Source organism: Plectropomus leopardus, chromosome 1 (assembly GCF_008729295.1).
Source record: "Plectropomus leopardus isolate mb chromosome 1, YSFRI_Pleo_2.0, whole genome shotgun sequence".
Classification (NCBI taxonomy): domain Eukaryota; kingdom Metazoa; phylum Chordata; class Actinopteri; order Perciformes; family Serranidae; genus Plectropomus; species Plectropomus leopardus.
This window is the reverse complement of record NC_056463.1, coordinates 8,154,984-8,169,271: the sequence shown is the minus strand read 5'-3', so window position 1 is coordinate 8,169,271 and position 14,288 is coordinate 8,154,984. Positions and strand designations below refer to the sequence as shown.

General features: G+C 38.9%; 1 protein-coding gene across 10 annotated transcripts in view; it reads left to right on the top strand.

Moving 5' to 3' along the window:
• The window catches only part of myo9aa (myosin IXAa), a 141,086-nt gene that overhangs the window by 60,797 nt on the left and 66,001 nt on the right, over positions 1–14,288 (top strand). For all 10 annotated transcript variants that reach the window (XM_042491017.1, XM_042491039.1, XM_042491047.1 and 7 more), the window contains exon 3: positions 14,282–14,288. This exon is cut by the window's right edge and continues 88 nt beyond it. In XM_042491017.1, the coding sequence (XP_042346951.1) occupies positions 14,282–14,288 (7 nt within the window). The remainder of the gene's footprint in view (positions 1–14,281) is intronic.

Here is a 14,288-nt window from a genome sequence, read left to right as displayed (position 1 = left end):
TGTAGGAAAGAGTTTTGGTGGACTTTACCAGACAAGCTGCTGGTGCAGTAACTGCTGTCTCATCTGAGCAGCTTTAAGCCTAGTCTTTAAAAAAAAAAGGAAATTGCTCTGGCAAATTTTTAAATATATTTTATTTGGCATCAGTTTTTTTTTTCAAGAAATTCTCTTAATGTGATCTTAAAGATGTTATTAGTACCTTGACACATACCTGCTGTTGTACATTAGAAAATCAATCTACAGTTTGAAGTTTAAAGTTTTAACTTTAAACACACTCAGAAAAGAGTCAACATTTGGCTCAATTTAATCTTAAAAGTAAATTATTTTTCCAAAGAATAATGTGCACCAGGGCCGTATAAAATTGTTAATAACGTTTTTCAATAACCAGATTGTATGTATGCTGTTGATATGTGTCCCACTTTGCACCATGCATTATGAAATTGGCCATTGTCCTGCAAAACATGACAACTCACTAAATACAAGTTATCATTAAAAAGAACAATATTATTTAGGAAAAATAAATCTTTAGGAAACATGCATGATTATTATAATGGCATATTCACTAGGTGAATGCAATCACAAAGCGAACCACCTATCCTACAGTCAAATCAAAATACTTAGTCAATCAGAAAATATATGAATATGTAATTTAAATGTGTTCATTAACAAAATGTGTATTTCTTGTTACTAATATTGTGCAGATCCCTAGTTTGAATTAGAAAGACATAGACAAAAAGCTCAACATGGAGGCTAAAACAAAGTATCGTAAAACTCTCCTTTTTTGACAAATACAGTATAATGAGTCATCTGATATAATTTGGGACCATTCAAAACAATGCATTATTAGCAAAGTGAAAGATATTTATTTGATATTGTGTATTAATTTGACTTGGCGAAAAACACAAGTTGAAATTTAAATATTCAAAGAGACTACTTGCACAGACCGTACACAGTAATCATTTTATTAGAATGAGCAAAAACGAATACAACATTTCTGCAATAAATCTTACCTTCATAATATCAAAAAGTTCTAAGTTTTAAAATGTGTTGAAGTTTGTGTTGCTGTCGTTGTGTATTGCATTACACAAAGAGGTGTTCTGTTATTTAGTCTACCCTCACTGATATAAATGCGCTTGAAAAAATTGTAATTAAAAAATAGTAATAGAAACACCTGTCGGTGTACAATTCAACAACACTTTTGTCACCTGTATGTACATCCCAGATGCTTTTTAATCTCTTATCTGTCTAATTTCCCCACCTCTACTGGGTGGAAACAGAAACGTGCATGCATCGACTTCTATTTCTTGAGTGTAGTTCCTTGGGATCCTGAGCTGCCAGGACTGGGAAAGGCCCAGTGTGAGTCTTAATTTCCTATTTCAGCTTCCAGTTGTGTTGAAATGTCACCTCCATGCATGTGGCCACACGTACAGCTGAGCCCAGTCATCAACATCTCTAATTTTAGCTGTTTTACAGAGCGCATGCACGCTTATATACATGCGTACATCTGTGTGTGTGAGTGTGTGTGCTGTCAGGGGGAATTCAGTGCCGATGGGAACTTAAAAACAAAGAGGACTAACCTTCAATTTAGCTGAGTCTCATATCTCCCCACTGCACCTGCATACTAATATCCTTCACTGAGTTGCACCGGAAAGCAGCAAATAAGAGAATATGTAAATGTATTTCAATAAATCTCTGTCATTGTTCTTAAGATTTACTCAACTGAGCTATTTGTGTTTATTAGATTTCTTCACATATGTGGTGGTAAGGATTTTTAGTACACCTTGCTGCCATGAACCTATAACCCCATCCAGAGATCAAACTGTAGACGATAGGGGTCAAAAAAAAAACTTACCCTCCACAGCAAAACAGTCTGAATCGTTGGACTTGAAATCGGATTTGAGAACAATTATAATTTCTCTTTTGCAAATCAAAGTAAAAATATTAAAAACTCAAGTACATAAAAAATAAATTAAAAAAGTAAAAAAGTTTTTTTTTTGTCAAATTTTCTAAAGTTTGAAATACTTTTTAGCTGCCTTATGAATTTCTTTTTTTTGGATGAATTAGTCTTGTAGTTTTAATATTAATGGCAGTGAAAAGGCAGAGAAAATAGTATGATTAATGTGATTATTGTGCTTATACAAAGTGTCATATCACTATCAATGATGCTGTCTAAATGAATTGCTTCTTTTAGTAGATTTCTGCATTTGTGTTCCTGTTTGAAAATTGAGTAAAATGCACTGAGGACTGGTATTGTTGAGAGTAAGTTGGTCTTAAAGGTGTTCGTCTGCTCTGTCTTTCAGCTTTTTATTATGTTTTCATTCAGCTGGTTCTGTTCTCTGTTCATGCTGAGCACTTCACCATATAGATACTGTAATCTCACGTGTTTCGAAGGATTTGACCCTCTGACCACAGGTATAATAAGTTTTGATTTCTAATTTGAAAAATGTTAGGATTTCATTTCCAGTGGTAATATTTGCTTGTGTTTGTTTGTCTGCTGGTATCCAGTGAAGTGTGAGAGAAAGTGAGGGAGTGAGAGTGAAACGAGAGGAAAGACAAATAAAGCTGGGATCAGATGCCAGAGGGAAGCAGTCAGAGGAAGCTGACCACATACACACACATTTTTATTGCAAATAAAGAATGACCTGGCAGCTTACTGCGCTGACTCCTGAGTGAGGAAAACAAGTAAACATGCTGCCACCCACGAACAGTGCAGGGGATCTTTTTGGCCAAATCAGCAGCATTTTCTCAAACTGTTTACTCCAGTGTTTTAGTCCTGAAGTTAGTGCACCATTTAGGTTAATTTGTGTGAATGTTAAACACAGTGTGGCGATGCTACATAACTCTAATATTTTATTGTTTCATTGAATTTTAGTGTTTCTTGATGTTTTCAGTTATGTTTAAGAGAGTTTCACTGTGGGAACATTTTTGCGCGGCTTATAAATTCTTTGCAAAATCCGTCACCGAGCACGAACAACACATAAAGTTTCTGTGCTTCAAACTTTTTGGTTTTAAAGAATATTCTCTGGTATTCAACATCATGGTGCACCAAACCGTGATTAACAAAATTTCCTGGAAAATTACTGGAAAATGCTGGCAGCTGTAGTTGCCAGCATAATATTGTTATTTTATGGTGTCAGTACCGTATTTACTTTAACAGTACATTACTGTGAAATTTATTATGGTATTGTACAGTAGAATGTGAGGTTTACATTGTAATACTGTAGCGAACCTGCTACTGGCTCCTGTCCCTACGTTTGACATACATTTGGTAAAATAAAAATACTGCGTGTCGTTTGTATTTTGGAAAAACGGTACAATACTGTTAGAATTAAGCCATATTTTTGCAGTCATTTGTTACAATGTACGATTATATTGGTTTAAAGAAACAGTATGTAAGGTTTAGGGGGATTTAGTGGTGACACTTGCAGATGGCAACCAACTGAAACTTCTCCTGGCTATAATTTACGAGGAGCTGAAATGTCCGTGTGGTTCTCTTCCTCTCCAGAACAAAGGAACCAGGTTGTTAAAACCAGTAAAAACACTGAATAAACCAGTTTCACGATACAATTTAGTGTTTTTTCTGTGCCGTCTGGCACGATGCAGACAGGCTGCTGGCAAAGCACCTGCTAATCTGTGCTCAACTTTTTCCTCTGATGACTTTAGATCCATATGTTCAAGAGGTTTTAATTGGGAGCCAAATTATCCTCAGAGGTCTCCTCCTCTCAACAACAAACAGACCTGATGATGTAAATTTGACAAAAACACAGAATGAAGTAGTTTAACATTTTAAAAAAATCTGAGTTTTTGTGAGTCTCTCATTGCAGAGGAGCTGCTATCTACGGTGGCTCACCAAAAAAATTGCAAATGGCCCTGTCTAGAGCCAGTGATGATTTGTCCCTTCTGGGCTACTGTAGGAGCATGCGTGTGTAACATGACAATCTCCATAGACGAGGACTCACTTCTCCTGTAGATACAAACGTCTTATTAAGGTTACAAAAACATGACGATTCTTGTTTTCAGGTTATTATACACAAAAGAAAACATATTATATTCCATGTCTGCAGATATATCCCTCAAAATCCTACATACTGAACCTTTAAGTCAGTCTATACCTTCCAGATCTTTATCAGTAAACATGGGACACGGATCAATTCAGATATACATATCCTACTGTACATGGTCCAGTCTCAAACTGCACAGCCTGAGGATAAGAGAAAAGTCTTCTTCCAGGATTCATACTCATGTCTGCAATTTGTGGAATAGCATGGGAAATGAATTCACTAATTTTGAGGTTTTTGAAAGTTTGCTCCTGTCTGAGGGGCCTTTGTAACTCAGGAATGTGGCTTTTTTTCTCCTCCCCGTTCATCTTCTGTAACTCTGGGAGGTTTATGTTATATGAGAGATGTCTCTGATAGCTGAGGAGTCCTGGAGATCTGTGATTATTTTTCTATTACGCCTGGCTTTCATCTCCATCCCTGTGACTAATGTTCACTTCCTTCTTACAAACTCAGGAGGACTTTCTGATTGAGCCAAATACTTTAGTCAGCCATCGGTCTGATCAAAAGGCCACTGCTTTTTCTAATTAGGTTTTCTTGTTCTCTCTCTTTGTTTTCTCTCTTTCTCTGTGTCGGTCTCGCTCATACTTGTTGCCGTCTAGTGATTCACAAACTTTTTCAAGGAATTATTTCGTGTTTAGGAAAACACGTTTATTTAGTTTTTATTTATTTATTTTTGGTGGTAAGTTAGATGAGAAGATGGAAACCACTTTTTGATCCATCTGCCAGTGACTGGTAAACTGAAAAAATTTAACAGCCGAAATATTTCTCAACCGGCCATAAAACTGCATGAGAGGAAAACAAACACAAACAAACCAGCAGGTCCTGTTTGTAATAATGGAATATAACCAAGTCTATTAAAGCTACAGCCAGCAGCCATATAGCATAGCATAAACACAGGCCCTTTTTACACTATATAATGCAACAATGAATTATTATGCTGACTTTGCTTTTTTGTAATACAGAACCGAACAATGGCAACATCATACTGCCCCAGTGTGTGATTTTTGAAAGCAGTCTGTTGTCCTGGAAGCAAAAGAGATGTAATATGCAACTCAACAGTGTCCGCCTCTATGGTGACGTATAACATACGTGTCGGCAGCGCTTTCAAAACAATAATGTCATAACATGGCAATAACAATCATTACCTACTCTGTTATATGGTGGCTGATATTGTCCTGTGCTTAGAAGAATTTCGTGGACCTCATTGTTTCCCTAAGTTGTGGAGATTTATGGTTGAATCAGTTGCTAACTGTTATCAGCTGCTTTTTAAATTTCCCAGCTGTGGGTCACTGACATAACACATCATCAACTGTCACACCTGTCACATTCCTCCAACGGTCCCTTTTACCCACATGAAGATTCAGCACTACCTTTGCTGCTGGCTTAAAGGCAAAACAAGTCTGTTTCGCCATTCTGTGAACATACTTTTTATACCCTTTTCCCGCCAAAATTAGCATGTACAAGCAGGTTTTCAAAACACAATTAAACCCGCTAAATATAGGAAATATTGGACTCCATTCCCACTGCCGGTGAACACCCCGCACGAGTCTGCCTTTCTGTCAGCTTTTGTGTGTGTGTTGTTTTGTTGGTGTGTCCATGTGACATCACGGACATGCAGGAGAACAGGTGAACAGTAGACAGCAGAGAGTACAGAGGTTTTTGAAAACTTTTCAGTGGTTTCTTCTCTTTAAATAACTTCTACTTATTCAGTATCTCTCTCAAACTCAGTGCAGATGTATTTGGATCGGTGTTTTAGCGCTGCTTAGGAGGAGATGGAGAGTAATTAGTGATGGCGCATCATTGCATCTCGCCAGTTAAGGAGCTGAAATTACCGCATTCACCCAGGCGTTGTGTTCCCTATCAATGCTGATCAGAGCTGGAGGCAATAAAAACCCATACTCTACGGCAGTGATTTGACCCAGGTGTGAATGCTGATGGTAAACATTCTCATTGTATTAAAAACCAGATGTTAGCAGCTGTTTGACTTTTTTTTTTTTTGTTGCGCAGTGGGAATGAAGCTTTATACAGAAAGGTGAAATGGAATAATGACGCAACTTTCCAACCTTGAACAGGCAGTGTAAAAGGGGGTTACTGTAAAGAAAGTGAAAGGCTGGTTCTGTACTAAGGGATACAAAATTGCCTTGTTTTAAAGAGATCCTTTTTATATTAAAAGTGAATATTTTACGTGATGACATTTTCTTGTTTTCATACCAAACAAATTCAGTTTCTGCAAGAAGCTTTTCCTCATATAACAATATATAACTTTACTTAATTATATCACAAAACCTCTCTTTGGGCAACCTCTAGCTTACCTGGTAGCGTGTGCACCCCTTTGCAGCGTTTTGGTTTTGTCTGTGTAGGCTAGAAAAACTGACAATGGCTTGTTAACGTGTTTTGATTCTGTTTTATTTCAGATGCTGTGTGTAGGAATGGAAATAATTTTAACCTGTTTATTTTTGTAGCATGAGAAATGTCATCTTTGATCCGAATACACGAACTGCATTTTCTTACATTAGTATGCACGCACAGAATTAAGCAGTATAAACAGCTGTGACTACAGTCCTATTAAAACCTGAAGCTAAAATTCTCTTGGACACAACAGCTGTCAAAAACGACAAACACAAGCGGGTTGAAGTTTATGGCAGTTCATTCAAGCATGACGCCCTTTGCCAGAGTTGCACGACCTGTCAGGCTTGATGTCTACTTTGCTAATTTCAGTGGACCATCAGATCTGCTCCCAAGGGTGTTCAAGGCCGAGTGATGATGAGCTCACTGAGAATTATGAAAGGCCGCTTTTCTTACGTCGTTGCAGATGGCTTGATCTTTTAAACCAGTGATACTCAACTTACGGTCTGCAGGCCAAATCTGGCCCCTGATAGGGTGCTGGGTGGCCCCCCCAGCAATTTTTTGAATCACAATGAAAAGAAAATGGATTAATGCTTGGAAATATATTTGCTCTTTTGTATACATAATGTGCCTAAAGTGCATAAAACAGTATGAAAATAGAGCTTGTTTAACAAAAAGGGTGCTAGTGGAGGATCCCCTGCAACCCCTAACTAAGGTTCTAGGAAAAATAGCCTCTTAAATGTTTAACGGTGTCAGTAAAACCTGCACACATCCTACCTCATACCCTGTTTTGACAGAAGCAGCCGCAGCCAGAACCCACAAACCCCTCGTGCTCTCCGTCAGCTGGGAACCATGACTGCAGATCCCCCCCTGTGATTAAACAACCACAGTGACCTCAGTCCACTCTGGTCAGCACGGCCTTAGGTGTGAGATTACACGGGGCATGGTCACAAATTAGCCTCTGGAGAACGTTATCTGCCCACACATGCTGTGACATAACTATGATACATGTTGGGCCGAGTCACTTGCCCTTTCACTCTATTATGTTGATATCCTGTCTGCATACTGTGGTGGATGACTGAGCGCGCTAACAGGCTCGGGAAAAGGATATGAATCTACAGAGGTTAAATGAATAATGCCTCTGAGTAACCATCGGATCACACAGATGCTCCGTAACTTCTGTCAGGCAAGGAATGCTAAAAATTTGGGGACAATTTCCGAAATCAATTTGCAGTCAGAAGAATGTTTTTATCTCATGGCTCATTTAAGTGACTTTGAAATTGAGACAAAGAATTTCTCTGTTCAGTTTGGGACCACGCTGTCATATGACCTCTAAACACACCCTGCTGTGGAAATTCATTTGTAACCCCTGAGCAATTGATGCCTTACTGAAAGATAAATCCCTTTTGTGGGTTAAATCAAGCAGCTTTTTGTCTGTACTTTCTATCCGAGGGCCTGGCGTGACCCCTCCATCAGTTTGAAACATCAGCTCTGGACAACAGCCTGTTTTCTTGTTTCCACTCTCCTCTCTTCTCCTCAAGAAGCTGCTAATGAAGTCATCCTCATATGATTAAAAGCCATGTGTCTGTGCTGCACGCTGCATGAGCCAGAGCAGACAAAGAGATAATTACCTCACTACAGTCAGAAGCATTAAAGAATCTGGACTGATTGGCTCTCTGTGAGGCGGCGCTGAGAGTCTGAGTGATTTCCTGGAAAAGAAACTTCTGTTTTATATCACATTATTTCCTGGCAAAAATCTGCTACCTTGTGCATCATTTATTTCTAATGCAAACATTGTTGGTCTTTTTGATGCAACTTTTCATGTACTGATCTAAAATACAAAATTTATAAAATACTTAATATTAAGAGAAAGACTTTATCAGGCAGGTAGACCTCATTCAATAGATCAGGTCCCAATGAACTCCAGTTTCTTACTCTTTGTATATTATATAAAATTGTATAATTGCAAACTTTATTTTATATATTACTTGGCACAATTAAAAAAAACTAACGTGGCAGAAGTACAAATGTTAATGTGGCTAAGCCTAAAAATAATATCTGCATTCTATCTAAAAAATTATATTTAAGTATCCATCACCTACAAAATGACCGTTTGTATATTGGCCATTTACTTGTTGTTACCTTGAATATCTAACTAAACATTCTTCATGAATTAAAGTAAACACGAACAAAGTTTAACAACAGTAACCCTATTACAAAACATCCATTTACAAACTCTCACACAACTCATGCAGTATAATACGAGTTTAATTGATCCAGCTGTAATCTCAGTACATAAACACATATGTTTTTAACAACACTCTCCTCCCACTTCCCACCTCGATGATTCATTGCGGGCATAACAGGTGGTCTCGATAAAATTGTACATAAGCTCACCTGACAGGGCTGTGGGTGTACATCAGATAAAAAAAGGTCAGGACCCACTACCTGCAGGCGTCATAGATTTTAAGACGGCAAGAAAGAGCTAAATCATGATCTGGATAGTTCATCACCCAGAGTGAAGGCATCAGGATGAGAATCAGGAGAGCAAAAATAGAAATCTGTGCATTCTGAGTTCACTCTCAAAAAATGAAGGATGATTGATATTTTAGGCCAAAATTTGAGATATTCCAAAACCATTTATTACTTTTTCTTATCAGATTCTGATACCTGAACTTGAACTGATATCCCATATTTGCGACAATCGACATTCTAGTCATTCAGAAAATTAATCTGACAATTTTGTCGATTATATTTGTCGGTTTTGGGTCGTCTTTGTGGCCGTTTTCAACATTCGCTGCTGCAGTTCATCCTGGTTTTTCTCCTCTGGTGAACTTTTATTGTAATTGGCAAACCAAGTGCCACCCCACAAAACTATAGCCCTGCATACAGTACACAGTGTCTTTTACAAGTGGGGCTGTCTTGTGTAATGTATTACCAAATTGCGTACATTATGTTGACAGCTAATGTTACATCATGTACCCAAATCAATTCTTCTTCACTGCTCTGAAACTGAAGTTGCCGTTGGCTGCACAGCGCCACTTGCTGTGTAACAAGTGCACTGTGTGCTTGCTGTTGTAGAGCGGCGAAGAATTAGATGCCAGGTACACTGCAGTTTTCCTCGAGTGTTAAACCGCTTTAACAGTTAATGAATAAATTATGTGCAAATTGGCGCATAGACCCGCCAATACCCGATTCAGCATTTCAAGCAGTATCGGAGGCATTTCCAAAACTGGTAACTCCAGCCACAACTGAAAGACATCAAATTCAAAGGTTTTCTTTGAGTGACCGCAGTATTCAAAATAACTGAACAGTTGTTGACATGAGGGTGGACAGAGTGCTTCACTTATGAAAACATCACATCAGCCTTGTGGCATCCTCTCTGTCTGTGCTTCCTCTGAACGACTTTGACCGAGCCTGCACACCAGACACATTACACCCAGAACACACTGGCACCATCTCACGTCCGTCATTGGTCTGCCTTTGGCTCCGTCTGTGGTCTGAAGCCAAGAATAATATTGTTGACCTGCTGGAGTGGCTGAAGTGGTGTGAATCATGTCTGTACAAACAGTTTTAGCTCTTCTGTCCCTTTGAGTCTTTGTCATCATTAGAAAGGACAAAAAAAACCCTCAGATACTCTTCAGCTACTAAATGTTAGAAATCATCTTCCCTCTTTACCTCAACCTGCCCTGTACTGGAGCTTAAGTCAGTGACTCGGATTCCCCAGAATAACTTTTAAAAACTGGTAGGAGAAGGTGCAAGAATACATTTGCATTGTTGTGGGTTTTTTGTGTAGGTGGAAAGAGCAAGAGTGCAGAAAGTAGATATATTTTTTACTGGAAGCAAAACTTGTCTTGTGGCTGTTTTGTATTTATTTATATAATAGGGACAATGCAACTTAACTAACACAGAATATAAAACTGATTTGCAGCACAGAGAGTTTTTAGGTCGGTTTTTAGGAATGCTCATTTAGAGTTATTAATAATGTTGATAGGCTAACTTAGATTGAATTGGCTCTGTTATTTTCATTATAATGCTCAAATATGTTTTGCAGCTCCAGCCTTTTTTTTCTTGGCCAAAAATGTCTCTTTGATAGTAAAGGACTGTTAAATTTGAAAACAAATTTGTGAAAACAAGAATGAGTAAAGCTAGTATTGTTTGGGTTTTTTTTTTAAATGTGACAGTGATGCCATCAAACAGGCTTTATGTTGTTTTTTGTCGGTGCCTGAATGTTTAAGTATGTTAGATGCCTGCCTGTAGATGATGATGCTTGAGCCCAAATTGTCACACAATATGAAAAATAGTTCATAAACAACTAATAATAATTTGAGGTTACTTTCTGTGAAAAGGTTTCACCTTCTGCAACTCATTTGTTACTGACTGATTTTGTCTTTCATCTGTCGACATGTTCCTACAGATTGCTCTGTTGCTCTGCAGTGAGGGAGTGTGAATGCACCTGACGTCGTGTGGACAGTATGACAAATGTTACTGCTGAAATATATCCTAATTCCTAGAAACTGAAGTGTTGGAATTCAGTGACTCATTAGTTCAGTGACCTAATGACAGCAGGCTTTCTTCAGTGACTTATTTCCACTCATTTTGTGTGCATTTAAGATTTTCCTGCGTGTTAGTAAGAAACTCTTTCCTCCAGAGGTCAGCTGTGACACATCGTCCCTTCTGTTGTGTTTTATTGCCGTTGATATGGAGCTCGCCAAGTTTAGAAAGAATACAAACTGTCGGCTGTAAAACTGTCTTCTTAAACTATGCATCTTTTTTACACAGACCAGGTGGAGGAATATGCGGTGCCTGAGCATAAATCAGCTCTCAGTATTTGAGTTTTTCCACATCCTGCTTCCTGCTGGCCCAACACAAAATGTTGAATGTCGAGCAAACACTGAAAGGTCTGATGTCTGACTCGACTGACCCGAGTTCCTCAACATGTCCGCAAGCAGGTTGTTGTCATGAGCTTTTTATTTAGGAAGTTCTCTGGCTGATGGTCGTCTGTCCTCGTCTGACCTGTAGTTCCTGAACCAGGCTGATTAGCCAGCTCGGAGACGGATGGAGTTGTGAACAGAATACCAGTTCCTCCGGGAATATCGAATGCATCAAGCATCGCATTTTAAAACCCACATCTCTGGATGTGAAATGATATCGTCGCCGTTCCTCGGTTTGACCTTGAGTGCTCTTTCTTTCTCCAGACAGCAGACTCAAATATATTTTTCCACAGCGGCTGCCCGTTTTAATGATTTCTGAAGCTCAGTGAGTCATAAACGAAGGGCGAGTACGTTGCTGTGATCCAGTTGGAGTCTGCCGGTAGCAGAGAGGCTGAAGTGTCCCTGGTCCTGATTCCCAAAAGCATCTTAATGTATGATGATCTTGCCCTTAGATTTGTAACAGGAAAGAGATCATCTAAACCTTAAGATGCTTTTAGGAACTTTTACTTTCTTTCTACCGAATGTCTGTCTTGATTCATTTCCTTTTAGGGATGCATTATAAACATAGATCTTTTCCCTTTGGCAAAGAACAACTCTACATGCCTTTCATGTTGAATGATTGACATGACCACAGCATTTAATCAGAATATAACCTTTTGACTTAAGATATGATACGATACAAAACACTTTATTATCCCCGCAAGGGACATTTGTCTTGGACTCAGTGCTGCACAGATAATGCCTCCACACTTTCAACAGAAACTATTTTCGCACCTTGACATTAAAAACACAACAGCCTGAACAAAAACAACACTAGATATGCAACTACACATAGTCACAGTTTTACACAACACCTTTAGCGCAAAGTGATTCCGGCATGGATGTATAAAGAGAGCTGGATAAGGCATTCAAAAGGGAACGCTATCTTTTTTTAAATTTAGAAATGATCATGATAACGAAACAAAATCAGCAGAGGGAGGTGTGGAGAAAGAGCTGTTGCAGCATGTAGTTTGAGTTGCACACACCTTTTTCACTAAATGCTACCCCCAAGTGGGGCAGATATGCACAGAAAGGAAATATTTATTCCAGCCAGAGAGAAACAATCGGATTCAGTGTTTCCGTAGTTAATAAGTGCTTCCCCATTTAATGGAATATCAAAGGTTTACACCACATTTTCATGCTGATTGAATATTAATTTTGAACTGATCATTTTTTCCTGGTAGAGGTGGTTACATGAGCCAGGGAAAAAAACATTTTTTGGTTGCTGCTTTGCCTTGTGCAGCTTTGGCTTGTACAGCCTTGGCTTGTTGTTTGCAGCTAGAAAAGAGTTATTTGTCCAACTTGTTTCTTCTGTGTTGCATTACAGCAGCACTACTAGCCAATAATGGCCCACCCTGAAACAAAACCCCATGATGTTTTTGAAATTCAAGTGAAATTCATCAAGGATTGAACTCATTGACTCAGTAGCAGTTGCAGATTTGTGTATCAGGATTAGCCTGAAGCTCTACCATGGGAGCATTTACATGCAGACTAATATGCTCCTATTATTCCAAATATGACAATATTCTGGATTTAATAGCAGCACAATTCCATTTGGATTATTCAGATTAGGCCTCAGAATGAAGGATTTTCTTATTAAGACATGGAGAATATGCCAGGATTTTTCAGGATATAGGACCATTCTTTCAGCGTGCATATTTTGCATTTATAGTATGCCTCTTAATTGGGGTTTTTTACAGCAGTTTGCGACAGACAGCCTCTTGCCTGTTAATGGTCAGCTCTGTGCGCCGTACACAAACCAACCAGGCAACAAGTTGTGGTAGAGATGCATGCCCCCCCAACAAGCCCATATTTGTAGTCACAAGAAAAAAACATGCAGAAATTTGAAACATCATGAAAGACTTGCATATCAGCAGATTTTTGGATATGCACAAGTATCACAAAGTTGATCTTTTTAAGAAGGTGGTTGAAGGAATAAAAGAGGGAGGCTTTGCCAAACTGAACAAGTCTGTGACTGGGCAAAATGGGAAAAAATCATTTTTTTGTGCAAAAAAGTTAAATAACACAAGCAGCTCAAGCTGTTCCACTTTCCCAGGTTCAAGGTGGTGAACAAAAAGTTAGGGTTTACCATTCTTTGTACACACGGCTGCATATAAACAGCAATATTTCTGGAATATTCTCTTTGATTAGCCATGTAAACAGCGTAGTAGGAATAATGTCTTTTTCAAAATAATGGCAAAAAAATATTATTTTGCACATGCACACGTTGTCAGTGTTACCCATTAGCTTGGCGTAAGCCTTCTCTTAGCAAGCTTGTCAGTTAGTAAGTGGTGTTGGTGAAGGGTGGGGTCAAGGAGGGGTGTTTTCCCATTCCACAGACGCAGGGCTTCGGGCAGCTCTAAGTGATTCACTGAGGAATTTGTTTACTTGTGGCAGAGCTACAAATAACTGCAGGGTTTATATAGGGCAAAAAACTACTTCCCCTCCAGGCAGCCATACAACATAAACAGAGCTGCGAGGGGAAATACTGGAGCGTCTTATTAAAGCACAACCACTACACATGTTCCACACGGCCACATGGATCCCATTACTCACTGAGGAGCTTTTTTCCATCAGGGCCGCTAGCCCAAGCTCCTTCATCCCCACTCTGGCAATTTGTCTGACTCTGACTTGAACGGATCCTTAAAACCATGTTATTAATCTGTCTCGGACTGACGCTGTTTAAAACTATGTAAGAGGAAAAGCTCGCTGCGCGCCATCCAGGCTGACAGTGTTTCAAGACAATGTTTGGCATGGGGCCAAAGTGTCTGTGTTTGACCCACAAACAAATTATCCACACCTACAGTCAACTCAGACCTTGACCTTGACCATATGTCACTAACCTGTGTGTAAGATATGAGTGTATTTGTTTTCATCCTACCACGTCTTCCTCTTTTTTCCCTCCAGGCATTTG